The sequence below is a fragment of the Pan troglodytes genome, chromosome 17, assembly GCF_028858775.2.
Source record: "Pan troglodytes isolate AG18354 chromosome 17, NHGRI_mPanTro3-v2.0_pri, whole genome shotgun sequence".
Classification (NCBI taxonomy): Eukaryota; Metazoa; Chordata; class Mammalia; order Primates; family Hominidae; genus Pan; species Pan troglodytes.
Genome location: NC_072415.2, coordinates 30,142,102 through 30,167,654, shown reverse-complemented (window position 1 = coordinate 30,167,654; position 25,553 = coordinate 30,142,102). Strand labels below are relative to the sequence as shown.

At 40.3% G+C, this 25,553-nt stretch overlaps 1 protein-coding gene across 6 annotated transcripts in view; it reads right to left on the bottom strand.

Moving 5' to 3' along the window:
* YES1 (YES proto-oncogene 1, Src family tyrosine kinase) overlaps positions 1 to 25,553 on the bottom strand; it is a 91,634-nt gene that overhangs the window by 31,048 nt on the left and 35,033 nt on the right. For 4 of the 6 annotated variants that reach the window (XM_009433760.5, XM_009433761.4, XM_001148240.6 and 1 more), the window contains exon 2: positions 4,119 to 4,397. In XM_009433760.5, the coding sequence (XP_009432035.1) occupies positions 4,119 to 4,389 (271 nt within the window). In that variant the 5' untranslated portion in view covers positions 4,390 to 4,397. Of the gene's footprint in view, positions 1 to 4,118; positions 4,398 to 7,916; positions 8,039 to 25,553 lie in introns of all 6 variants that reach the window. The other 2 variants (XM_063795542.1, XM_063795543.1) reach the window with 1 other exon arrangement.

The following is a 25,553-nucleotide window of genomic DNA, read 5'->3' as shown; positions in this document are numbered from 1 at the left end:
GGAAATGCAGTCAAATTTCAAATCAATTATTTGACAGAAAAAGGATTGATGACTACTATAAACTAGTGGGGCAGTGTTCTTCATATAAATAATGAATGAACAATTGCATCTAATCATTACCAGTAATAACTAATTTACTAGTTTTAGCAAAATTATTACATATTTAACACTTAAAGATAAAAATGTCATGTTTTGTCTTAAATGGTATCAGACGGTCACAGTGGTTCACGTCTGTAATCTCAGCACTTTGGGAGGCCGAGGTGGGCAAATCACTTGAGGCCAGGAGTTCGAGACCAGCCTGGTCAACAGGGCGAAACCCTGTCTGTACTAAAAATACAAAAATTAGCCAGGCATGGTGGCGCATGCCTGTAATCTCAGCTACTTGGGAGGTTGAGACAGGAGAATCGCTTGAAACCCAGAAGTGGAGGTTGCCATGAGCCGAGATTATGCCACTGCACTGTAGCCTGGGTGACACAGCAAGACTCTGTATCAAAAAAATAAAAAAAATAAAATGGTATGGATGATATGAATTATAAAGTATAAATTCAAAAACTGTCATATTTAGCATTATGTGCAGACGCTTAAAGAGATTAGCATACTGAACAGCCAAACTATTATTTGCAAACAAAACAAATAATAAAACAGATGTATACAATATGTATGACATCTCAGTGTTAAAATTATTCAAGGCAGGTATTCAGGTTAAAAACCCCATAATATATTAATATTCTTTTAAAGAACTGTATATATTTATTGCATACAACATGATGCTTTGAAATATATATACATTGTGGAATGGCTAAGTAGAGCTGATTAACATATGCATTGCATCACATATCATTTTTGTGGTGAGAACACTTAAAATTTTGTTAGTAATTTTCAAGAATACAATATATTGTTATTAACCGTGTTCTACAATAGATCTCTTGAACTTACTCCTCCTATCTAAATTTTGTATCCTTTAGCCAACATATTTTTAATTTGAATATGTATATACTCTACTCAACATAATCCCACTGACTTGTCAGATCAAAAAAAATTTTTTTCTTTTTTGAGACGGAGTCTTGCTCTGTTGCCCAGGCTGGAGTGCAGTGGCACGATCTGGGATCACCACAACCTCGCCTCCTGGGTTCAAGCTGTTCTCCTGCCTCAGCGTCCTGAGTAGCTGGGATTACAGGCGTGCACCTCCACGCCCAGCTAATTTTTGTATTTTTTGCAGAGATGGGGTTTCACCATGTTGGCCAGGCTGGTCTCAAACTCCTGACCTCAAGTGATCTACCTGAGTCGGCCTCCCAAAGTGCTAGAATTAAAGGTGTGAGCCACCGTGCCCGGCCGACATCTTTACTTGAATGTCTAATAAGCATTTAAAATTTATTACAAAACAAAGCTCTTGATTTTTCTCCTCTAACCTATATTTACATACCCAAGTCTTTCCTATCTAAGTAAATGGCCCTACCATCTAATCAGGTACTCAAGCCAAGTCCATTACTAGTGCTATCAGTTTTACCTCTAAAATACTATTTACTTTCCATTTCCACTGCTGCTACCCTAACCCAAGTCCTTGTCATTTCTCACAGGGACTGGGTGGACTACTGAGAGTGCCAGTCTCATCTGCTTCTATACTGCTTCTCTACCATCCATTCTCCACACAGATGTCAGAGTCAGTTTTTCTCAAAAGAAAATTCAATCAAATCCTTTACTTAATCTCTTCAGCAGTTTCTTCCTAGCTTTGAATAAAACCTAAACTCCCTACCAGAGTCTGTGGGGTCCTGAGTAATCGTGGTCTCCTAACTCTTCAATCCCATATAATACAATTCTCCCCTCTGTTTATACTAGTCTCCACACTAATACTCAAAACTTCCAAGTCTCTCTGTATCTCCTAAATGTTGCATTTGTTATTTCCTCTCTCTAGAAAGCTCTTTCCCAGGATTGCACATAGGTGGGTCATTCTCACTTATCAAATCTCAGCTCAAGGCTGGGCGTGGTGGCTCACGCATGTAATCCCAGCACTTTGGGAGGCCAAGGCAGGCACATCCCCTAAATCAGGAGTTTAAGACCAGCCTGGCCAACGTGGTGAAACCCCGTCTCTACTAAAGTACAAAAAAAATTAGCCGGGTGCTGTGGTGTTTGTTTCTTGTTATCTCAGCTACTCGGGAGGCTAAGGCAGGAGAATGGCTTGAACCTGGGAGGCAGAAGGTTGCAGTGAGCTGAGATTGCGCCACTGCACCCCAGCCTGGGTGACAGAGAAAGACTCCAACTCCAAAAAAAAAAAAAAAAAAAAAAAAAAAAATCTCAGCTCAAATGATTTCTTCTTGAGATAGCTTTCCCTGATTAACTGCAGGGCCTTCACCATCATTCTAGTTAGTTCCTTCATAGTATTTAAGGATCATTAATCATCCATCCTGTTTAGCTGTTTATTCATTATTGTCCAACCCTCTATAATGTAAGCTCCATCAGGACAGAAACCTTGTCTTGCTCACCTCTCCATACCTGATACACAGACACTGAGTGTACACTGAGTTAATAAATGAATACCCCTAATAGAGTATTTTATATAAGTAAATTGCTTTAGGTAACTAAAGTGTGTCTTTAAGTATCAATATTCAACCATTTTAGATTACTATCTTTCCCAAACATAACTCTAAAAGTAAACTTTTGCTAAAGACTTAGAAATGCCCTCATGGCCATCTACTACTGAAGTATTCAGAATTAGGGGGCTGGAATTAAGACTGTAATTGACTTAACATGCATAACTCCCTAAATGAAGTCTAACAGAATCAGTGTATGGCAGTCCTCTGGCCATTGTCTTTTTTTTTTTTTTTTTTGGAGACAGAGTCTCGCTCTGTCACCTAGGCTGGAGTGCAGTGGCGCAATCTCGGCTCACTGCAATCTCTGCCTCCTGGGTTCAAGCACTACTCGTGCCTCAGCCTCCCGAGTAGCTGGGACTACAGGCGCGCAACACCACACCTGGCTAATTTTTTTTGTATTTTTAGTTGAGACAGTGTTTTGCCATGTTGCCCAGGCTGGTCTCAAACTCCTGAGCTCAGGCAATCTGCCTGCCTCAGCCTCCCAAAATGCTAGGATTACAGGTGTGAGCCACCGCGCCTGGCCTGGCTATTGTTTTTGGTCCAGTTGGAACAGACTGAAGAGACAAATGTATAGTCAGTCTATGCTTGTAGTGGGGATTTATCTTTTGCACCCACTGGCTGTTAATGAGGACATATATTGCTTGATTTGATGCTGGCAGCTGTTTTGCCAAGCCTAAGGATAAAGCAGACACTCCCAAGGGCTGCAGAATAGAGATAAAGAAATCTGAGTCCTTGATGACACCATGGAACTGCTCTATCAAGGAATCCTGAAACTCACTCTACCTTTTTAAGCCAGCTATACTTTGTTACTTCAGTGAAAAAGCATCCTGATATGGGACCCTTTACAAAAGAGCTCATTTTCTCTCTTTTAAAACTGTTTGAATCTATTTTTTTAAGAGCCTTCTGTCTCCACGAAAGGTTGTCAACAATCACTTCTTGCTATTCTCTAAAAGGATATAATAATGTAATAATTGGAGTTCTGGAATAGGACAATAAATCTGAGCTCTCCTACTTACTATCTGTGACTTGGGGGAAAATTTTAAACTGTCTGAGCTTTAGGATTTTTCTTTTTTAAATCAGCAGCATCTGGAAGAAATTCTGTATTATCACTACTTTACTGTCATTTAATTAACATCTATTAAGTAACTACTATAAGACTTTAATACTGCAAAGTACTTTACAATCCTGAGAAGTTGTCAAATTCTTGAGGGAAAGGTATATGTTTTTAATCTTTATGTTCCCGGTGCCTACAGTAGGGGGGGGCTCAATAACTATTTGAATAATGAGTTAATAAAATAATTAATGACATGATCCAGTACATAATCACCATCAGGTTACTACCAATTTTCCAGAACCATACTTATGTATATACAATAAAACTAATTTTTATGTTAGAGACTAATTTTCACATACAATTATTTGAAAAGTCCTCAAGTAAGATATCTTTCTTAAAGGCAGACAAGCCTTAAGTATATATTACCCAAGGTGATGTTCTCAAACAGACAACGTAATTGTCCATTTAAATCTCACCTGTTAAACCAGCAGGATATGAACTTGGCACCACTGAAAATGAGGAAGATGCACCTCCAAAAGGCGTTACCCCTGAGGATCCTCCAAATGGTGTCATGGAAAGACTGCTGAAATTAACTGCTGTTCCCTTTGCTGAAGATGACGGACATGGTGACACTGTAGTGGGTTCTGCTCCATAATGGCTCACACTTGTACTGACAGGCTCTGGAGTATTTTCAGGTCTGTATTTAATGGCTGGACTTTTGTTTTCTTTACTTTTAATGCAGCCCATTATCAAATCTACAGAGACAATAAAACAAATATTTTGAGAGTCAGTTAACACACAGGATACTTCAAAAAGACAGGGTTCAAAAAATCATTTTAAGAAAAGCATATGCCATCCCTGCAAAAAGGAACATAAACAAAACAAAAAATAGAAAGCTGAAAACGAGGTCTCTTCCCCTCATTTATCTTTATTACAATTTGCAAAAGCCCTACTCCAATCGCTTCATTCTCCAACTCAATCACCTTTAATAGTCCAATGACAACATGCCACAGTATATTGGGAAAAAACCATGGGCTCTGAAGCCAGAGAGGCCTAAATTTGAATCCTGGCTTCCTACTTAGTAGTGGAGTGATCTCAGGGTATGTTGCTTAACCTCTATGCACTCCAGTTACTTGAAAAAGTATCGCTGGGCACAGTGGCTCACGCCTGTAATCCCAGCACTTTGGGAGGCCAAGGCGGGCGGATCACGAGGTCAGGAGATTGAGACCATCCTGGCTAACACGGTGAAACCCCGCCTCTACTAAAAATGCAAAAAATTAGCCGGGCGTGGTGGCGGGCACCTGTAGTCCCAGCTACTCGGGAGGCTGAGGCAGGAGAATGGCGTGAACCCGGGAGGCGGAGCTTGCAGTGAGCAGAGATCGCGCCACTGCACTCCAGCCTGGGCGACAGAGCGAGACTCCGTCTCAAAAAAAAAAAAAAGAAAAAGTATCTAGGGGGCCAGGCGCAGTGGCTCACACCTGTAATTGTAGCACTTTGGGAGGCCTAGGCAGACCGATCACTTGAGGTCAGGAGTTCAAGACCAACCTGGCCAACACAGTGAAACTCTGTCTCTGATAAAAATACAAAAATTAGCTGGGCGTGGTGGTGCATACCTGTAATCCCAGCTACTAGGGAGGCTGAGGCATGAGAATCACTTGAACCCAGGAGGAAGAGGTTGCAGTAAGCTGAGATCGTGCCAGTGCACTCCAGCCTGGGTGACAGAGTAAGACTCTGTCTCAAAAAAAATAAAAAATAAAAAAGCATCTGGGTGATAAAATTATCTGTTAAAAAAAAAAGAAAAAGAAAACACAATAGAAAAAAAAGAGAAAAACCTACCTCATAAGGTTTACTATGAGGATTAACTTTATTACAAATTCTAGACAATCTGGCACACAATGGGTACTAGCAAATACTGTTGTATTCTGTCTATACCAGCACTATGTCAACAGAAATATAATCTAAGTCACAAATGTGAGCCACATTAATTTTAAATTTTCTAATTTAGTGTAGCCATATTAAAAAAATACAAAGAAACAGGTAAAATTAACTTTAGTATTTTATTTAACCCAGTATATAAAAAACATATTTATTTCAACATGTAACCGATATAAACATTTTAATGACATTTTATTTTTTCATACTGAGCCTTAAAAATCTGATGTGTATTTTGTACTTGAAGTACATCTCAACTGGACTAGAGACATTTCAAGGGCTCGAGAGTTGTATATGGCTAGTGGCTATCATACAGGACAAAGTAGATCTATACCTTTTCCCTTCCCTGTCAATGGAAACACCCCTAAGGCTCACCAAATTTAATCCCAATCTATCTTTCCAACCTTTCCAACTTTATTTCCTACTATCCTCATACTTAACGCTCACACACACACAAATCTTGTTTCCCCAATGCATATGCCCTGTGCTTTCCCATTTTGGGTTTCTTTTTCCCCCTTCTAAAATTGTCTCTGTTCCAAGTATTCTCCCCACCTCTCTACCTGCTAAAATCCTATCCTTTCACTGATGGTCATCACAAATGTTACTTTTCCATTCAGGCTTTCCTTATAATCAGTAAAATATCTTTTCTCTTAAAACCCACAATATACCTTTGGGGAGATTTTCTTATGAGGCTCACTTTATTCCATTTTATATACCATTTTTAATTTACTGGTCTAATCCCAACCTACCCCCAAATTAATGGCAATACACTCCTTTGAAGCAAGAGTTGTACTTTACTCATTGCTTACCTACCGTATTATCTACCATATAGGTTTACTAACATTACAAAATCTGCATTATTCTATTCACTGTCTACAGAAGCACTAATACATAATTCATTAATTCACTTAACTTTCAAAGGTCATTCTTATTTGTATAGTTTTTCCCTTTCTATGACATTCAAAAGGAAGTAGGTAGGTGAGTGTTGGCTGCCTCATAAATTCTGAAAGACTAAACATTTACAACCTCAGCTGTATAATAATAATTTAAAATGTAGCTACATATATTAAAATAGAAGCAGTCTCAGAACCTCAGAATTGGGTTTTAGATCACTCTCTTAAATTGGTATATTCTAAAGATGTGAGTTAACTATAAGCATCAAAATATAACCGGGGCTAGGCGCGGTGGCTCACGCCTGTAATCCCAACACTTTGGGAGGCCAAAATGGGTGGACAGCCTGAGGTCAGGAGTTTGAGACCAGCCTGGCCAACATGGTGAAACTCCGTCTCTATTAAAAATACAAAAATTAGCTGGGCGCGGTGGCGGGCGCCTGTAATTCCAGCTACTCGGGAGGCTGGCGCAGGAGAATCGCTTGAACCCAGGAGGCGGAGGTTGCAGTGAGCCAAGATTGTGCCATTGCACTCCAGCCTGGGCGACAAGAACGAAACTCCGTCTCAAAAACAAACAAACAAACAAAAACCCATAACCGGATCTGGAAACTTAATATACAGTCTTTTGTATCTATGAGTTCTGCATCCATGGATTCAACCAAGATTCAAAAGTTTCAGAAAAAAATTGTGTCTGTACTAAATAACGTACAGACTTTTTTTCCTTGTCATTATTCCCTAAACAACATAGTACAATAACTATTTACATTGTATTAGGTATTATAAGTAATCTGGAGACAATCTATTTATTTTTCTTTTTATTTTTTATTATTATACTTTAAGGTTGTAGGGTACATGTGCACAACGTGCAGGTTACATATGTACACATGTGCCATGTTGGTGTGCTGTACCCATTAACTCGTCATTTACATTAGGTATATCTCCTAATGCTATCTCTCCCCCCTCCCCCTCCCCCCACCCCATGACAGGCCCCGGTGTATGATGTTCCCCTTCCTGTGTCCAAGTGTTCTCATTGTTCAATTCCCACCTATGAGTGAGAACATGCGGTGTTTGGTTTTCTGTCCTTGTGATAGTTTGCTCAGAATGATGCTTTCCAGCTTCATCCATGTCCCTACAAAGGACATGAACTCATCCTTTTTTATGGCTGCATAGTATTCCATGGTGTATATGTGCCACATTTTCTTAATCCAGTCTATCACTGAGGGACATTTGGGTTGGTTCCAAGTCTTTGCTATTGTGAACAGTGCAATCTGGAGACAATTTAAAGCATACAGGGGGACTGGGCACAGTGGCTCACACCTGTCATCCCAGCACTTTGCAGGGACAAGGCGAGTGGATCACCTGAGGTCAGGAGTTTGAGACCAGCCTGGCCAACATGGTGAAACCCTGCCTCTACTAAAAATACAAAAGTTAGCCACGTGTGGTGGTGCGCACCTGTAGTCCCAGCTACTCGGGAGGCTGAGGCAGAAGAATCACTTGAATCTGGGAGGCGGAGGTTGCAGTAAGTCAAGATTATGCCACTGTACTCCAGCCTGGGTGAAAGAGTGAGATTCTGTCTAAAAAAAAACAAACAAACAACAACAACAATAAAAAAAAACCCCAAAAAACCGCATATGGGGGATTTGTGCACAGGTTATATACAAATATATGCCATTTTATATCAGGGACTTGAGCATCTGGGGATTGTGGTATCCACAGGAGGTTCTAGAAGGCTCTACAATTTCCCATGGATCTTGAGGGATGACTAAAGTGAAAATATTGTAAAGGAATTATAAGCTAAATATATAAAAGGCAGTTGCTTCTAAAAGTATTAGAAAAAATTAAAGGTAAGTAGTTTCATAATCTAAAGTTGGAAAAGTCTTTTAAAGTATAAAGTAACTTCCACATTGAGAGGGGCAGGGGTGGGGACAAAAGTTTAAGAGAAGCTAAAATATCTTTGTACTTGCTCATGCTTTCTTGTTCTCTCAATATATAATAAATGTACACATGTGGAATCTGGTTGACATTCTTAATACAGACAACTCTTAGGCATGAAAAGAAAAAGTCCAACAGAAAAACATGAAAACCTATCAAGAGACAATTCACAACACAGGAAAGGCCAATTAACATATGAAAATGCATCCAACCTTCCCAGTCTTCCAAGAAATGCACATTTTAAGAAGATACCTTTTGTGGTTACCAGACTGGAAGATTTTGACTCAATATACTTAAGCCTGAAGGCAAAATTGTAACAATCAATATATATCCACAAAATATGTAAAAACTGGGAGGGGGAAAGGTCTACTGTTCCCCACCCCACTTTCTGTCAGGGCCAAGCACTGTTCTTTGCCGTTAAAAAAAAAAAAAAAAAAAAAAAAAGTTTAACTGTAAAAATCTTAAAAGTCGGTACAAGGAATTTACAAAATTACCTGCATCCAAAGTCTAAATATCAAGAAAACAGCATTAATTATTACATAAATTATACTTTGAAAGAACAGCAGTTGTATGAAGGAGGAAAAATTATGGGGGAAACCCAGTAATACTGTAATTTAAATTCTGATAGGAGGCCAACTCGGAAATACCATGTCAATTCACAACAGAGGCTCCTATAATTGCCCAACTACCTCAGTTTCCATTCCCAGCTTAATTCTTCATCCTCACCTCCTTTACCCATAACCATCTTAAAGTCCTCTTCCCTCAAAAGTCACACCTTTTCTCCTCACCCTATCAAGTCTTCCATTACTATGCTTAACCTGTCCTCCAGCCTCATTTTCTTAATCCAGAGTATTAAGCCTAATGCCTCACACATCTTCGCACTTATCTTTCCAATAACTCTAGGATAGCCCATTAATTTCAGTCCAATTCCACCAGCACCCCAGTATCAATGCACAGGACCCATCATTGCTGCTCATCTCATTTTGAAATATTACTAATGTCATATGTGATTCACATTTTTAAGTAAATTTCAGGTGCAATATGAGTTAAACTGATTTTTATGGGTTGTCTTAGAAATGTTAACATCATGGCTGGGCATCGTGGCTCATGCCTGTAATCCCAGAACTTTGGGAGGCCAAGATGGGAGGATTACCTGAGGTCAGGAGTTTGAGACCAGCCTGACCAATGTGGAGAAACCCTGTCTCTACTAAAAATACAAAATTAGCTGGGCGTGGTGGTGCATGCCTGTAATCCCAGCACTTTGGGAGGCCAAGGTGGGCGGATCACCTGAGGTTGGGAGTTTGAGACCAGCCTGACCAACGTGGAGAAACCCTGTCTCTACTAAAAATACAAAATTAGCTGGGCGTGGTGGCCCATGCCTGTAATCTCAGCTACTCAGGAGGCTGAGGCAGGAGAATCGCTTGAACCCAGGAGGCAGAGGCTGCGGTGAGCCGAGATTGCGTCATTGCACTCCAGCCTGGGCAACAAGAGCGAAACTCCATCTCAAAAAAAAGAAAAAAGAAATGTAACATCATTTAAAACATTTATATGGAAACCTACCTGTTGGATATTACACTGATTACCTGGGTAACAAAATTTATCTGTAGGCCAAACCCCACAACACACAATTTACCCATGTAACAAACCTGCACGTGCACCCCTTGAATCTAAAATAAAAGTTGGAAAGAAAAAACAAACAATAAACCAAACAAGAAAAATCCCCCAAAATAAAAAAATAAAACATTTATAAGGAAAAGTCTCTTCCAAGTTCCAAGCTACTGACTTATAGATATATATTCATTAATAACATACACTATGGGATAAAAAAACTATATACTGGGTACAACGTACACTACTCCGGTGATGGGTGCACCAAAACCTCAGAATTCACCACTACATAATTCATCCATTTAACCGAACACCACTTGTACCTCAAAAGCTATCAAAATAAAACCAAAAACTAAAAATATTGTATATTAGACACTGTAAAAGGAGCTGGGAGGACAAGAAATGGTCCCTTTTCATTAAAAGGTCACAAATGTAAGAAACAAATACAACACTGTACAATGTGAAAAATGCTAGAGTGTGATAAAATGTTAGAGTGGAGGTATGTACAAAATACCATGGAAATACAACAAATGTTATCAGCTCTGCTTAAAGCGCTTAGGAAAAAAAGTTTTGCAAAGGAAGTGGTATCTGAGCTTGGTCTTGAAGAGTTGGAGATTTGGGGGAAAGAAAAGGATATTCCAGGAAGAATGAAAAGTGTACAGAATGGCTCAGATGCTTGAAACAGCATGGTTCATTTTAGGAACAGAAAATTTCTCTGTTCCAAGAGTGTGAGGGGCTGTTTGTGAGCTGGGTAGGACAGGCAGCTAGAGGAGATTTAATATAGAAGATTATTTGTTATGCAATAACTTTTAGACTTTCTTCAGGGAGCATTAGGAATCCAGAATTTTTGTTTTGAGGAATAGCAGGAGAAGATATGTGTTTTATAATAACTATGACAAAAGGATGAATTATACAGCCTAGAAAGAAGAAAAAATGACAGCAGTTAGACAAGTTATAAAACTATTCCAACTGACCCATGTGAGAAAGGCAAAAGCAGCCAGGTGTGGTGGCTCATGTCTGTAATCTCAGCATTTTGGGAAGCTGAGGTGGAAAGATTGCTTGAGCCTAGAAATTTGAGAGCAGCCTGGGCGTCATGGCAAAACCCCATCTCTACAAAAAATACAAAAAATTACCCAGTTGTGGTGGCACATCCCTATAGTTCTAGCTACTTGGGAGGTTGAGGTGGGAAGATCACCTGAGCCCAGGGAGGTCAAGGCTGCAGTGAGCTGTGATCGTGCCACTGCACTCCATCCTGGATGACAGAGGAGATCCTGTCTTCAAAAAAAAAAAAAAAAAGACGAGCTGGAACAGTGTGGGGCCAGTGATAATGGGGGAAATGAGAAGTGTATAAGTATAATAATCAAGGTTGTCAGTTAAATATGGAAAGAGGAGACATTAAGAAAAAGTCGAGGCCAGGCGCAGTGGCTCACATCTGTAATCCCAGCACTTTGGGAGGCCGAGGCGGGCAGATCATGAGGTCAGGAGATCGAGACCATCCTGGCTAACAGGGCGAAAACCCGTTTCTACCAAAAATAGAAAAAATTAGCCGGGTGTGGTGGCAGGCACTGTAGTCCCAGCTACTCGGGAGGCTGAGGCAGGAGAATGGCATGAACCCGGGAGGCGGAGCTTGCAGTGAGCTGAGATCACACCACTGCACTCCAGCCTGGGCAACAGAGCGAGACTCCGTCTCAAAAAAAAAAAAAAAAAAAAAGTCATTCATTCTTCAGTATTTATTGAACCTTTTAAAGTACTTACTATACGTGTATTAAGGGTTGGCTGACTCCAAAGTTTCCAGTTTTTTATTTTTTTATTTTTTTGAGACTGAGTCTCACTCTTGTTGCCCAGGCTAGAGCGCAATGGTGCAATCCCGGCACACTACAACCTCTGCCTCCTGGATTCAAGTGATTCTCCTGACTCAGCCTCCCAAGTAGCTGGGATTACAGGCATGTGCCACCATGCCCAGCTAATTTTGTATTTTTAGTAGAGACAGAGTATCACCATGTTGGTCAGGCTGGTCTCGAACTCCTGACCTCAAGTGATCCACCTGCCTTGGCCTCCCAAAGTGCTGGGATTACAGGCGTGAGCCACCGTGCCTGGCCAAAGTTTCTAGTTTTAACCAAGTGGAGAGTAACACCATAATTAAGGTAGAGGACAGAGGAAAAGATTTTTTGGACCAGTTTCAGATGGTTCGTTTTAGGTTCATGCTGTGAAGTCTGGTGGGGGATTAATAATATGTTTAAAGCTCAGAAAAAGATGGAAGCCAGAGATAGATTAAACAAAAATAGTTTCATAATTTATCTGAATCTTTTTTTTTCTCTCTTTTTTTTGAGACGGAGTCTCGTTCTGTCGCCCAGGCTGGAGTGCAGTGGCGTGATCTCAACTCACTGCAACCTCCGCCTCCTGGGTTCATGCGATTCTCCTGCCTCAGCCTCCCGAGTAGCTGGGATTACAGACGCACACCACCACACCCGGCTAATTTTTTGTGTATTTTTAGTAGAGATGGGGTTTCACTATGTTGGCCAGACTGGTCTCAAACTCCTGACCTTGTGATCCGTCCATCTTAGCCTCCCAAAGGGCTGAGATTACAGGCGTGAGCCACCTCGCCCAGCTTATCTGAATCTTTTAAAGATAATAAAACTCTCAAATAAGGTACAGCTTTAGAGGAAATCAAAAGAATTAACACAATGTTGGAGGACACCTACATACAAGCATAAGACAGGGAGAGAAATTAGGAAGCAACCATTAGAGTTGGGAATACCTCCATAGATGCGAAAAGATAATTATCAACTTCAAGACACTGGACAGGTTTGGGAAAGAGTTACAACTATATATATATATATATATATATATCTGTAGCAATTTTTTCATTATATGAAACATGAAGCAAACAGAGAAAATGTTAGTGTCTTAAATGTGGATATTTTTGTTTGAAGTATTTTATAATTTAACACTTTTTTTTGAGACGGAGTCTCACTCTGTCGCCCAGGCTGGAGTGTAGTGGTGTGATCTTGGCTCACTGCAACCTCCCCTTCCCCGGTTCAAGGGATTCTCCTGCCTCACCCTCGCCAGTAGCTGGGATTACAGGCGTGTACCACCACGCCCAGCTAATTTTTTGTATTTTTAGTAGAGACACGGTTTCACCTTATTGGCCAGTCTGGTCTCGAACGCCTGACCTTGTGACCCACCCACCCTGGCCTCTCAAAGTGCTGGGATTACAGGCGTGAGCCACCGCACCCGGCCAATTTAACACTTTTTAATAAGGAGTAAAATAAGTGGGAATAAACAGACTTTCAGGAAGAAAATGGCTAATAGTGTTAAAGACAAAATCAAGTCAAGTGGCACGTAAAATGATTTTTTTAAAGGCCAGCTGATTAGTAATTTGGAGCTCACTGGTGACTTTACCGAGAGCATTTCTTAACATCATGAAGACAAAAGCGAGATTGCAGTAAGTTGAAGAATAATAAGTGAGCCATGAAATGAGGTAATCTTTGGAATATCTTCATAAGTTGGGAACACATGCATTATCAAGATGTTTCCTATCATTTCTTTGTCTACTTCACTGATCCTCTACTTCACAGTATTAGTGTAATCAAATACAGTTGCCACTTGGTTAGTCAACAGCCATTCTTCCTCTTCTTTGATAAAAAGAACTGTGATTTTGTTGATCCTTCTTACGTTTGCCAAGTCCTTCAGGGGAGGCTCAGTGCCTATCCAGCCCTAAGTAGTAAATATTGATTTATTTAAGCCACTTACACGGTCTTATCTCTATTGCCAGTTGGCTAGTTGAGCCACGAGCATGGGCTTCCAGGAAGTTTTCCCCACTTGTAAAGAGGAATACAAGACAGAAATATTCTATTTTCTTTCCATAGATGTTATCATCGGTGATGCCTAAATCAAATGACTTGCTCCACATCCTTAAGACTTGTTATTAACACTTTTTAAAAACTGTTAATTAAATGTAAGTTAAAACCGCAAAGGGATATCACTACATGATTAGTGAAAGATGATTATCTTTTCTATGTTTTCGTATTTATGGAAGTATTCCCAACTCTAATAGGAAGCAACCATTAGAGTTAGGAATACTTCCATAAATACGAAAAAACATAGAAAAGATAATCATCAACTTCATTCTAGAATCAAAACATTCTAATTTCTCATTCTAATTGGTATGTAGTGATATCCCTTTGTGGTTTTTACATTTCCCTAATGACTACACCTTATTTTGAGCATGTTCTCATGTGCTTATTTGCTTCCCATCTCTACTTTGGTGACGTGACTGTTCAAATCAGTTTTTAAACTAAAGTGTCTGTTCAAATCAAATTTTTAATTGGGCTGTCTTCTTTCTGTTATGTTCTGGAAACAAGAATATTTACTACTCTAACACTATTATATTCTTTATATATTCTGGAATCTAGTTCTCTGTCAGATGTTTATACTAAACTGTGATATTTCTCCCAGTTCATAGGTTGCCTTTGCATTTTCATAACAGTATCCTTGAACATGCTTTTAAATTTTAAGTTCAATTAAAATTTTTTATTTTTATGGTTTATGTTTTATGTGTCCTGAAAATTCTTCACCAGAAGATTTTCTACATGTTCATCTGTAAGTCTGAACTCTTCTGTAAGTCAGGCCTATCGAGCCATTTTAAGCTAATTTTTGAATATATTATAATAGTCTTACATTCAAAAAAAAATTTTTTTAGACAAGGTCTGGCTACTCTGGCTGGAGTGGCATGATCATGGGTCACTGAAACCTCCCCCTTCCAGGCTCAAGACATCCTCTTATCTCAGCCTTCTGAGCAGCTGGGACTATAGGCAAGCACCACCACGCCTGGCTAATTTTTGTATTTTTTTGTAAGGACAGAGTTTCACCATGTTGTCCAGGCTGGTCTGGAACTCGTGAGCTCAAGCAATTCGCCTGCCTGAGCCTCCCAAAGTGATGGGATTACAGACATAAGCCACAATGCCCGGCCCCATGTTCAATTTTTTAAAACTCGATATCTAGTTCTCCTAGTACAATTTGTTGAAAAACCTATCCCACTGAATTACCTTGTTACCTTTGTCAAAAAGCAATTAACTATGTATGTGTGTAGGTCTGCTTTCATTCTCTATTTTTCCCATTGTCCTACATATCTATTCTCATGTCAATGACCATAGTCGTCATTACTGTAGCTTTACTGTGTCTTGAAATTATATAATATAAAGCCTCCAGTTTTTTCATTTTTATTTATTTTTTGAGTCAGAGTCTCGCTCTGTGCCTAGGCTGGAGTACAGGGGCATGATCTCGGTTCACTGCAACCTCCATCTCCTGGGTTCAAGTGATTCTCCTGCCTCAGCTTCCCGAGTAGCTGGGATTACAGGCGTGCACCACAACAACTGGCTAATTTTTGTATTTTTAGTAGAGATGGGGTTTCACCATGTTGGCCAGGCTGGTCTCAAACTCCTGACCTCAAGTGATCCAACCGCCTCGGCCTCCCAAAGTGATGGAATTACAGGCATGAGCCACTGTGCCCAGCCTTTTTCATCTTTTTCAAAATTGCTTTAAATACTCTAGGGCAGGGTCAGCAAATTTATTCTGTAAAATATTTTAAGCTTTGTGGACCATATGGTATCTGTAACAACTACTCAACTCTGCTGTTTTACTGCAAAAGCAGGCTCAGACAATACGCACAACACACTAAGTGTGGCAATGTTAAAAAACCATTTCCAAAAGCAGGCAGTTGGCTTGCTAAGACCTGCCAAACCATGCATGAGGGTCTTTGCATTTCCATACAAATTTTAAAATCTCTACAAATTTTAATCATACAAATTTTAGAATCTCCACAAAAATGCCTGCTGGGATTCTGACTGGGATTATTCTTAATCTATAGATCAATCTGGGGAGAAATGATATTTTAAGAATACTGACTTCCGCTTGATCCATGAATGTGGCATTTTATTTATTTGGGCATTTACAGACTTTTCCCAGCAGTGTTTTATAGTTTTCAGTGTACAGGTCTTGTCCAATTTTTGTACAGCTTATCTCTAGACACTATGGTTTATGCCATTATAAATGTTACTACTTTATTTCTATTTCCAACTCTTCATCACTAACATATACCATCATGTGCAGTGTAACATTTTGATCAACGAGAGACCACATATATGACGGTGGTCCCGTGAGATTATAATACTGTATTTTTACCATACCTTTTCTATGTTTAGATATGTTATTTATTTATTTATTTATTTTTGAGACAGGGTCTTGCTCTGTCACCCAGGCTGGAGTGCAGTGGTGTGATCTCGGCTCATTGCAACCTCCGCTTCCCAGGTTCAAGAGATTCTCGGGCCTCAGCCTCCCGAGTAGCTTGGATTACAGGCATCTGCCACCACGCCTGGCTAATTTTTGTATTTTTAGTAGAGACAGGGTTTCCCCATGTTGGCTGGGCTGGTCTTGAACTCCTGACCTCCAGTGATCCACCTGCCTCAGCCTCCCAAAGTGCTGGGATACAGGCATGAGCCACTGTGCCCGGCCCTAGATATGTTTAGATACACAAATACTTACCATTGTGTTACAACTGCCTACAGCATTCAGTATAGTGACATGTTTGTAGCCTAGGAGCCATAGGCTATACCATATAGCCTAGGTGTGTAATAGGCTGTACCATCTAGGTTTATGTAAGCACACTGCATGATGTTCACACAATGATGAAATCGCCTGATGACACAATGTCAGAACATATTCCTGTCTTTAAAGTGACGTGCGACCGTAAGTAAATCTGTATACAAAGTATATTTGTATATTATGTTCTTGTGACTGTACTAAACTCTTATGATTTCTAGTACTTTTATAGGTTCTACAGTATTTTCTACACTCAAGATCACGTGTACAAATAAACACTGTCTTGCTCTTTACTCTCCTACAAACGTCTTTTTCCCTGCTTACCTTATTCACTGACTAGTACCTCCAGTGCAATGTCGAATAGAGTGATGAGAGAATATCTATGCCTTGGTTCTCAATCTTAAGAGGAAAGTATTTAGTCTATCACTATTACGTATGATACTAGCTGTAGGATTTTTGTATTATAGCAGAACTTCATAAGGCCAAGCAAAGTTCCCTTGTTTGCTGACAGTTTTTATCATAAATGAGTGAATTTTGTCAAAAGCTTTTCTACATGTACTTAGATTATCATATAGGTTTTTTTCCTTTATTCAATTGATGTAGTGAATTTTACTAATTGATTATTGACTGTTAAGTAAACCTTGGGACCTTTGCATTCTTGAGATAAAACCCAATTGGTCATGGTGTATTACCCTTTTATATATTCCTGAAAGCTAATATTTTGCTAAATATTTTTGTCTATGGTCAAGAACCACATTGTTCTTTAGTAGTATTTTCCTGTGATTTCTGTGTTTGCTTTTGGTATCAGGATGTTGGCCTCACAAAATGAATTGGGAAGTATTCTCTTCCTGTTCTTTTTTTTTTTTTTTTGAGATGGAGTCTTGCTCTGTCGCCCAGGCTGGGAGTGCAGTGGCGCGATCCCGGCTCACTGCAACTGCAATCTCTGCCTCCTGGGTTCAAGGGATTCTCCTGCCTCAGCCTCCCAAGTAGCTGGCAGTACAGGCGCGTGCCACCACACCCAGTTAATTTTTGTATTTTTAGTAGAGACAGGGTTTCACCGTGTTAGCCAGGATGGTCTTGATCTCCTGACGTCGTGATCTGCCTGCCTCAGCCTCCCAAAGTGCTGGGATTACAGGTGCTGTGAGCCACTGCGCCCGGCCCTTTTATCTTTCTTTTTTTTTTTTTTAAGAGTTTTTAAGATTGGTATTATTTCGTCCTTCAATGTGAGTGATCAACAAGGACTTTCCCCTCTAGCTAGTAAAAACTCAAATGCTTCCCAGCCCTCTGTGACCTCTGATGTCTGTCAGTTCACATCAATCTGGTTGCTCTTTGTCTGGCTTTACAGTTTTACTCCATGTATGTTCATTCTAGAATTCAGCAAAAAGTCAGAGACTTCTATGGATAGCATTATTTTTGACAAAGTGTCCTTCCTGCTGAACTTTGCCCTACAACTTCTTGTTGCCTCAGCTTCCATAAATTCGGATCTCTATCTCTTCATCTTGTTCTTTGCTCAAGATTCCCTGTCCCAGATCTACAATTTAGAATGTGCCCCAGGCAAAAAGCCAGGGTGGGTGGGTGACTGTAAAGCTCACTTTGTTTGTTTCCCTTCTTTTAGGGATCACAGTCCTGCACTGCTGTTGTCCAAAGTCTAAAACCCATTGTTTCAATATTTTGTCCAGATTTTCAAGGTTTTTGTGTGTTTGTGGAGGTGTGGGGGTTGAGAGATTGTAAACTCCATCACGGTCACTTGAAAATTCTGAAAAGTTGCCAGAGTGGTGGCTCATGCCTTTAATCCCAACATTTTGGAAGGCTGAGGTGGGAGAACAGCTTGAGGGCAGTGACTGTTAGGCAGTGACAGTAGGCACCACCGCACTCTGCTCTGGGCAATGAAGAGATATCCCATCTCAAAAAAAAAAAAAAAAAAAAAATCTGAAAAGTTAAAACCTAGAAAAACATTTCATTCCCCGGTGTTAATAATCATTCAAGTGATGGCTGGGCATGGTGGCTCATGCCTGTAATTCCAGCACTTTGGGAGGCCCAGGCAGGCAGCTCACTTGAGATCAGGAGTTCAAGACCAGCCTGACCAACGTGGCGAAACCTCGTCTCTACCAAAAATACAAAAATAAGCTGGGCGTGGTGGTGCATGCCTGTAATCCCAGCTACCTGGGAAGCTGAGGCATGAGACTCACTTGAACCTAGGAGGCAGAGGTTGCAGTGAGCCAAGATTGCACCACTACACTACAGCCTGGGGAATAAGAGCAAAACTTAGTCTCAAAAAAAAAAAAAAAATTCATTTGAGTGCAGAGGGTATTATTTCTTAAATGAACTTGTGTTTAACTTTTTAACAGATAAAATATTTATTCCTTAAAAATCACCTTCAAATAAATTAACATTTTAAGTGTTTTATTGTAATCTGTTAAACTACTCCGTGGCATTTTTCTTTTACATTTCAAGAAAGAAAACTTTTTTTGTGATGGGGTTTCACTTTGTCACACAGGCTGGAGTGCAGTGGCGCGATCACGACTCACTGAAGCCTAGACCTCCCGGTCTCAAACTATCCTCCCACCTCAGCCTCTCTAGTAGCTGGGACCGCAGGTGCAGGCCATGACGCCTGGCTAATTTTTGTATATTTTTGTAGAGATAGGGCTTTGTCATGTTGCCCAGGCTGGGCACAGGGATTCCCACACTTCGGCCTTCCCTGGGATTACAGGTGTGAGCTACCACACCTGGCCTGGAAGAAAAAATGTTAAAAAGTATTTCCTTACGTATCTGCTTGGTAAGTCTAAACATTTATACTCAGCTTAACGTTGGGCTCTTTTGGACTGAAGAAGGGATTTTATTGTAAAGATAAAAATGTTAATAAGGAAGAGACAAGAATTTCACATAAAAATCAGAAATTACATGACAGTCTGATCGTACACCACAAAAGCATGTTCAAGTTTTTTTTTTTTTTGACATGGAATTTCACTCTTGTTGCCCAGGCTGGAGTGCAATGCCACGATCTCGGCTCACGGCAACCTCTGCCTCCTGGGTTCAAGTGATGCTCCTGCCTCAGCCTCCCAAATAGCTGGGATTATAGGCATGCACCCACCACATCCGGCTAATTTTGTATTTTCAGTACAGACAGTGTTTCTCCATGTTGGTCAGGCTGGTCTCAAACTCCCAACCTCAAGTGATCCTCCCACTTCGGCCTCCCAAAGTGCTGGGATTACAGGCATGAGCCACTGCACCCGGCCTGCATGTTCAAGTTTGAATGCAGGTCTTGATACTAGGTAAATATTGCTTTGTTTTCCGGAACTTATCGCTTCCCTACCATAATGTGGATTAAGCATCTCTATTTCTTTTTTCTTTTTTTTCTTTTTTTTTGAGATAGAGTCTCACTCTTGTCACCCAGGATAGAGTGCAATGGTGCGATCTCGGCTCACTGCAACCTCCGCCTCCTGGGTTCAAGCAATTCTCCTGCCTCAGCCTCCTGAGTAGCTGGGATTACAGGCACACGCCACCATGCCCAGCTAATTTTGTATTTGTAGTAGAGACGGGGTTTCACCATGTTGGTCAGGCTGGTCTCGAACTCCTGACCTCAGGTGATCCACCTGCCTCGGCCTCTCAAAGTGCTGGGATTACAGGTATGAGGCACCATGCCCGGCCAGCATCTCTATTTCTGTACTTCTGATGTTTCTGGCTAACTACTTTACTCTCTACTGACATACCTATTCTCTACCTCATAATTTCTACTTACTCATAATTTTTATCCATTTGTGGTCTGCTCCAGGTTCCCTCTATCTTCCACAGCACTTTAATTGCCTGTTTCTGAGTTTGCATTTGCATGGCCAAGAGTAAAAGCAAAATAATATAAACTGCTATCTAACTGCACTAACCTGCTGACCAGTTATGGTTTGGCTATAGGCTGGTCCTATGGTTTCCTTAAGAGGCTGTGGACTAGAAGGTACTATGATGACTGGCCTCTTTAGCACAATCTCTTCTTAACATAAGGTCTCCTAGATTGATCTTGCTTTAATAGCTAGTAGAAATACACATTTTAGCAAAATGCCCTAAAAGTAATAACTTTTCAAATTGAAACAAATCTCCACATTAGATTTTTCTTTAATAGAGATGAAGTCAAAAATCTGGAAGACTAGTGTTTAATGCTGATCCAGCTCTACTAAGTCACCTGCCATTACCAGAGGGAGGAGTCAGGTCAGTATGGACAGCTTTACTTTGTTCCCTCCTCATACCTGAACTACTTTCATCTTCCTGGATAATGGGCAAGAGAAGGCAGAGTGGAACCAAAAGGGCTTTGCTGATGGGGCAAGTTCTCAGGAGCAGAGAAGTAAAACAGCCCCTTTCCTATTTCTTATATGGTTGTCTTGTCACCCCCTAAAAGAAGGTAAATCAGTGTATTCAAAAACTTGAACCATGACACTCATGTTTCGATTCAAAATCCTGTACGAATTGAAAGGCTGGTAAGACAGTGAGGAAAGACAGATACCAAGAAATGCTACTAGGTATTTAAGATGGTCAGACATTCTCTTCTCTTTTAAAACCTCTAGACTTTCATAATCCTGTCCATTGTATAATAACTTTCCTGCTTTTTTTCTTTCCACATAACCCACTTCTTTTACCAAACTTTGTTCCAACTTTCCTATGTTTCTCGCATTCACTTAAAATACAATCTGATCCAATGCTGACTAATAAAAGAAAAAATAAGAAAAAAACTGAGGTTCTCTCTCTCTCTCTTCCTTAAAACACTTTTCCCTTCTCTTTTTTTTTTTTGAGATGGAATCTTGCTCTGTCGCCCAGGCTAGAGTGCAGTGGTGTGATCTCGGCTCACTGCAACCTCCACCTCCTGGGTTTGAGCAATTCTCCTGCCTCAGCCTCCCGAGTAGCTGGAATTACATGCGCCCACCATCTTGCCCGGCTAATTTTTGTATTTTTCAGTAGAGACGGGGTTTCACCATCTTGGCCAGGCTGGTCTCAAACTCCTGACCTTGTGATCCACCCGCCTTGGCCTCCCAAAGTGCTGGGATTACAGGCTTAAGCCACTGCGCCTGGCCTTCCCATCTGCTTTGAAAGACAGTACCCTCTTGGTTTCCCCCCGTCTTACTGGCTGCTCCTTCTCAGTCTCCTTTGCTGACTGTTCCTCATCTCCCTGACATCTACACACTGGACTGTTGCCGAAAAGACTTCTCCATTTACATTCATTCCTTTGGTGATATCACCCAGTCTTATATCTTTAAATACCACCTGCAAATTGATGATTACCAAGTTTGTATCTTTACGGACTTCTGGACTTCTCACCCGAACTCACTTTTAACTGTCTACGCAATATCTTCACTTGGACGTCTAAAAGGATTTCAAATTTAACATTTCCAAGAAACCTAATCTTCCTCCCCAAACCAACTCCTCCTGCAATCTTCCCCATCTCGATAAATGTTAATGCCATTCTTCTAGTTTTTCAGGCCAAAACTCTAAAGTCATCCTTTTTATCTATTTCACACCCTTAAATTCCTCAGTAATTCCCCTGGCCCTATTCTCAAAATACATTCAATATCTGAAAACTTCTCTCTACGTCCCACTGCTACCCTGGTCTAAGTCACATCATCTTTCACTAATTCAACAATATTGAATTATTCTAATAGCCTAACTGGTCTCCCAGTTCCTGCCATTGCACCTTTTACAGGCATGTCTCACAGTAGTAGTTTAACATCACTCCTCTGCCATAATCCACCCAAAGACTTCCAATTGCACTTAAAGTCAAAGCCAAAGTTCCTACTATGGCCTTCAAGATCCAATAACCTATTATGCAGCCTTCAACTCCTACTACTGTGCCCCAACTTGCCTCACTTCTGCTACACTGGCCTTCTTGCTCTCCTTCAAACAGACCAAGCATACTCCCAGCTTATTGTATGTATGGCAGAACAGTTAAGAGCATAGAGGTCACAGACAGAGTGTCTGGGTGCAAAGTCTGAGTCCATCACTTACTAGCTGGGTGAACTTCAACAAGTTACTCAACCTTTCTGTGCCCCAGTTTCCTTATCTGTAAAATATAAAAGTAAACCTCATAGAGTTGTGAAGATTAAATGAGTAAATATATACGCATATAAAAAACACACCTAACATAGTGGCTGGTATTTGAAGCACGAATGTTTGCAACAACAGTGATCATTTTGATAATGGTGGCTCTCTTCCACAGCATGTAAATGTGGGCAAATTAAAAAAAAGTTATTGAAATATAGTACAAAGAAAAATAAATGTACAAGTGAATGAATTACATAAACTCAACACCAATGTACTCACCACCCAGACCAAGACACCCTGTCAGCACCCAAGAAGCCCATCTCATGCTATTAACCCTGCTCAGTTCCTCTTAACCATTACCTTGACTTCTAACATTACAGTTTAAGTTTTGCCTGCTTGTAAGGCTTCTTATAAATGGAATCATGGCCGGATGTAGTGGCTCACACCTGTAATACCAACACTTTGGAAAGCCAAAGCAGGAGGATTGTGTGAGCCCAGGAGTTTGAGACCACCCTGAGCAACATAATGAGACCTCATCTCTACAAAAAGTAAAAAAATTGGCTGAACATGGTGGCATACACCTGTAGTCCCAGACACTTGGGAGGCTGAGGTTGGAGGATCGCTTGAGCCTGGGAGATAGAGGCTACAGTGAGCCGTGATTGTGCCACTGCACTCCAGCCTGGGTGACAGAGTGAGACCTTGCCTCAAATAAATTAAAAAAAAAAAATAGAATCATATATAATGCATTATTTTGTATTTGACCTCTTTCACTTAACGATGCTTGTGAGACTCATCTCTATTATCAGGAACAGCTGTACTTTGTTTTCACTTCTGTGTAGCATTCTTTTATATGAATATACCATAGGTAAGAGATATGAATTGTTTCCAGTTTTTTTGCTATTAGAATAATGACAGCAATGAACATTCCCGAGCCCTCCTTGGTACGCATGTATGCATATTCTACTGGACGTAACCTTGGAATAGATTGCTGGGTCAAAGTGTTTGCACCGCTAAACAGTTTTCCAGAGTAGCTATAGCAGTTTATACTCTCACCAGCAAGCATGAGAATTACCATTGCTTTACATCATCAATACTTGGTATATTCGATCTTTTTTTTTTTGAGATGGAGTCTCCCTCTGTCGCCCAGGCTGGAGTGCAGTGATGCAATCTTGGCTCACTGCAACCTCTGCCTCTGGGGTTCAAGTGATTCTCGTGCCTCAGCCTCCCATGTAGCTGGGATTACAGGCTCATGCCACCACGCCTGGCCAATCTTTTTAAAATGTATCTGTTCTGGTGGGTGTGTAGGAGTCTCTCACTGTGATTTTAATTTTATGTTCATAATTACTAATGAAGTGGCACCTTTACATATGTTTACCGGACATTATCTTTTGTGAAAGGTCTGTTCAAGACACTTATCCATTGTTCTATAGGGTTGTCTGTCCTTTTCTTATTGACTTGTAAGGCATTCTTTAATTTTCTGTGTATTGGAGGAGTAGGATTTAGTGCATTTACTCCTGTATCCCCAGAACTTAGAAGACAGTCTGAAACATAAAAAGCATTAATATTTTTTACATGAATGAACGCTTGCCTGGCTGTTTTCAGATCCTGATCATACCCGTTTCTACAATTCTGCCTCATAATCTGACAATATATGGTGATTCCTAACCTCCAGTCCAACCCAAGGAGGTTCTAAAATGTTGACTGCCTAACAATCTTTATAAAGTAGAACTCTGTCTGTAACACTCCCTTGGATACATCTGTCAAGGGCTTCCTACAACCTACAAAATAAAACCTCAACACTTAACCAGGCATTCCAGGTTAACTTCCCCAACTTACTTTTCTAATACGCTTTCCCTATCATCTACTAATCTTCCAAAACATGTATTTGTGGTTATGAAAAACAAAAAGGCCAATTAGACATTAACCACAAAAATCAGGGGGCAATTATTAATTTTTTTCGTTCTTTTGCTCGAGAAATTATTTTTGAAGCAGAGGCAGCAGGATGTGCAAAAGCTCATAAACAAGAGGGAACAAAGTGGGGTTTTAAGTTGTAAGTAGTCTGGTGCTGGTGAAGTACAACATAGAAGAACAAGAAGGGGAGGAGGCTAAAACAGCAACAAGGAACAGAGCCTATGACTCAAGGATCTTATATTTCCTTCTATTTAGCACTAATTGCTTTATATATGTATATAAGGACATTCATTTAATTTTGTTGGAAAAATAAATCACTGAATTGTAACTTGATTCTGATTAATTCTATTCAACAACATGCCAGACATTTATATTCTTCCCTCCTCCAAAAAGCCAAGCCTAACAAAAATTCTAGAAATACTTGTAGGTTTTCCAACTACTTCCTAACTCATCAACTCCATAAGTCATATGAAAAATTTTCAACTTTATGTTAGGTGGTCATCTATCAGAATTACTTATATCAGGCCGGGTGCATTGGCTCACGCCTGTAATCCCAACACTTTGGGAGGCTGAGGCGGGTGGATCACTTGAGGTCAGAAGTTCAAGACCAGGCTGGCCAACATGGTGAAACCCTGTTTCTACTAAAAATACAAAAATTAGCCAGGCATGGTGGTGTGTGCCTGTAATCCCAGCTACTTGGGAGGCTGAGGCCGGAGCATCGCTCTAACCCAGGAGGCAGAGGTTGCAATGAGCTGAGATCACGCCATTACACTCCAGCCTGGACAACAGAGTGAGACTCTGGCTTAAAAAAAAAAAAAAAATTAAAAAAAGAATTACCTATATCAGAACATACTTTATAGCAGCATGTTTAGTAAAGCTATAACAAATTTGAAATAAGTTTATAATGTATCTGGTTCAATCATTAACAGTTAACACATTATTATGTTGTACACACACATTATGTTGTACAGTGTTACACTGTTAAAGTATTTTGCTTTAATACAATTTTACACTTTGACA